Below are 2,451 nucleotides of genomic sequence, written 5' to 3'. Positions count from 1 at the left end.
TAGTAGTTAAAGTTGCAGTAGTAGAGTAGGGACTCGCAAGAGAATGAGGACCCTTGACGCGGGTTGCGAGCTAATGTATTTCTGTTTTTTTTTTTTTAATTCTTTATTAATTAAAAAAAAAAAAAAGCGATTATTTGCATTTGGCAGAAATGCAGACCAATACCTCATTATGTTTTGCAATAATAATAAAGACAAACACATAATTAACTATAAACTTATTTTATTTCTTGCATAAAATAGTGTCAACAAACATAAACAAAACTATGTTATATAAGTAAATTATAAATTGTAGAAGGATTGCGAAGGTGCAGGTTCATGATGTGGTCGTGGAACTGACTCCCCCTGCTGCATGTGCCCATACTGTTGCTGAGAAGGTCCTGGCATGCCATAAACTGAACGATCGTCACTGAATAGCGGCATTGAGTCTACATATGACGGATGCTGGATGCCTTGCGCGGTTGCTGCAGGTGCTGGAGGGACAGAGTTGAAGGTGCTTGCATCACACCCCCGTCTATGAAACTCGATGGCCTGATGCATTGCACGTGGGTCAGGATGTGTCGCAAATATTTCCACGACTTCCATTAGTGCTGTTTGGCACCTTATCTGTCTGGAAATTGGCACTCTTTTAAGAATATTAGAGAGAGCGCGACAGAAGGTGCCCTCTTCAGTTTCAGTAGCTCTTTTCTCCAAGTGCTCTAATACACGCAAGTCGACTTCCTGCCTTGGCTCTGTACGTGTTGGACCTTTGGCAGAACGTCGACGTTTACCTCGGGGGATAATTTCTTCGTCCGCGGCACAGACTGGATTATCCATTGTTGTTGGTTCCGCTGTCACAGGAGTGGAAGTGGACCTAGCAGTCCCCAAAGCTACGTCAGGCTCTTCAATTTGAGTCTCATCAGAGTCTTGTTCTTCCTCCAGATTATCCTTGGTTCTGTTTGAAAATGAAAACATAATGTTAGGGAATTTTTGTAGTAATTTAACGTCATGTCTACAGCTGGGCAAATACACTATGTATGCATCACTACATGCAGAGCCCTAACTAGGAAAGACAGGGCCGCATAGCAAACTTTTGACTGGGGCCATCCCTCCACTGGGTGTAACCCCCCCCCTTGTAGATAGTGCCTTTTTTGCTGCCCCCACCCCTGTAGATAACGCCATACAGCCCCACACTGTACACTGTATGGCATTATCTACCGGGGTACTATATGGCGTTATCTATAGGGGGACTGTACGGCGTTATCTAGTGAGGGGGCTGTATGCCGCTAACGCCATACAGGCCCCCCTCCCCGCCCCCCGGACAAATGCCACCTATAGTGTGTCCTACAAATGCATGCCTTATCGCTGGCAGCGATAGGGTGAAGGGGGGACTGAAAGTCCCCTTAAGTTCTGTCGTCTGCACATCTCCCAAAAATTGAAAGGAGCGCTGGTTATGTATGCGCACAAGCACGACTTTGGCTCCATTCATTTTGACGGAGCTGGCGAAAGTACGAGGTTTGGGATGGAGAAGTTCAGGGTACTTTCTGTCCCCCGTTCTCCCTGTCAATGCCAGCGATCACACATGTATCCCCGATTCAGTGGTTAGGGGATACATGTCTGTTGTTTAATGTCAGAGCGGGGAGATACCTCCCTGCTCAGCCGTAGTGTTCAGTTGCGTCCCGCTGTAGCCGTCATAGCGGCTGCTAGCGGAGCCTCCGGACATGGTGGAGTCCCCTCATGCCGCGGTCCCCGTAGCAGTCGCTACGGCTGCTACAGCGGTACTTACACAACTGGCTACATGGGCAGACTACAATGGTCAAAGTATATAAGCAATACTTACGGGCCAACCTGCATTACATCAAGAAGAAACGAAAGTTGTTTGGTGTACATGTATGGCTTTTTTTTCAGACGTCCGTCTCCGCTCTTCCCCTTGTCATTTATCTCACGCTTTAATTGGTCTCGGCACGTGTTCCAGCGTGTTTTGACGTTTTCGACTATGATATAAAATAAACCAATCACAGATCAACATTTTAGAAGAGTACATTACTAGATATTAGGAAATGTGGTTTATTATATGAAAATGATGCCGCAAACAAATCTGCACCTACATTTGCATATTTGACAGGTAATTCCGACGTTGCAGAAACTACAGCAGACTTGCCACGTTTTCCATGTGCCCACACGACAGCGTCCGTAACGGCTGAAATGACGTTGCTGGTTTCAGGAGAAAACATCACCCGTAATTTCAGACGTAAAGGCATGTGCTGGCGCTTTAACGCAGCGTCCTTTACGGACGTAATTGATTTTCATAGGAGGCCATGAATAACGGCTCCAATTATGGCACAAGAAGTGACAGGTCACTTCTTTGACGCGGGCGTCTATTGACGCGTAAATATACACGCCGCTTGAACACACAAACGTCAGCCCATTGCTTTCACTGGGCAGATGTTTGTCAACGCTATTGCGGCGTATTTA

General features: G+C 46.3%; 1 protein-coding gene across 1 annotated transcript; it reads right to left on the bottom strand.

Moving 5' to 3' along the window:
* Window positions 1-231: 231 nt before the first annotated feature.
* On the bottom strand, window positions 232-2,215 carry LOC142666025 (uncharacterized). The gene is made up of 2 exons (XM_075845886.1): window positions 1,817-2,215; window positions 232-931 (listed from the first exon to the last, which is right to left on the bottom strand). The coding sequence occupies exons 1-2, from the start codon at window positions 1,864-1,866 to the stop codon at window positions 280-282; spliced, it is 702 nt and encodes a 233-aa protein (XP_075702001.1). The 5' UTR covers window positions 1,867-2,215; the 3' UTR covers window positions 232-279.
* Window positions 2,216-2,451: the final 236 nt, after the last annotated feature.

The sequence above is a fragment of the Rhinoderma darwinii genome, chromosome 13 (assembly GCF_050947455.1).
Source record: "Rhinoderma darwinii isolate aRhiDar2 chromosome 13, aRhiDar2.hap1, whole genome shotgun sequence".
Lineage (NCBI taxonomy): Eukaryota > Metazoa > Chordata > Amphibia > Anura > Rhinodermatidae > Rhinoderma > Rhinoderma darwinii.
Note: the sequence above shows the minus strand (reverse complement) of the source record. Positions and strands in the feature narration are given on the sequence as shown.

What these genes read in the sequence shown, in the direction of transcription:
- LOC142666025 (XM_075845886.1), bottom strand. Translation starts at nt 1,866, where the DNA reads ATGTACACCAAACAACTTTCGTTTCTTCTTGATGTAATGCAGGTTGGC. An exon ending in GATGTAATGCAGGTTGGCCC is followed by an intron (nt 932 to 1,816) that starts GTAAGTATTGCT and finishes ATTTTCAAACAG; the next exon opens with AACCAAGGATAATCTGGAGG.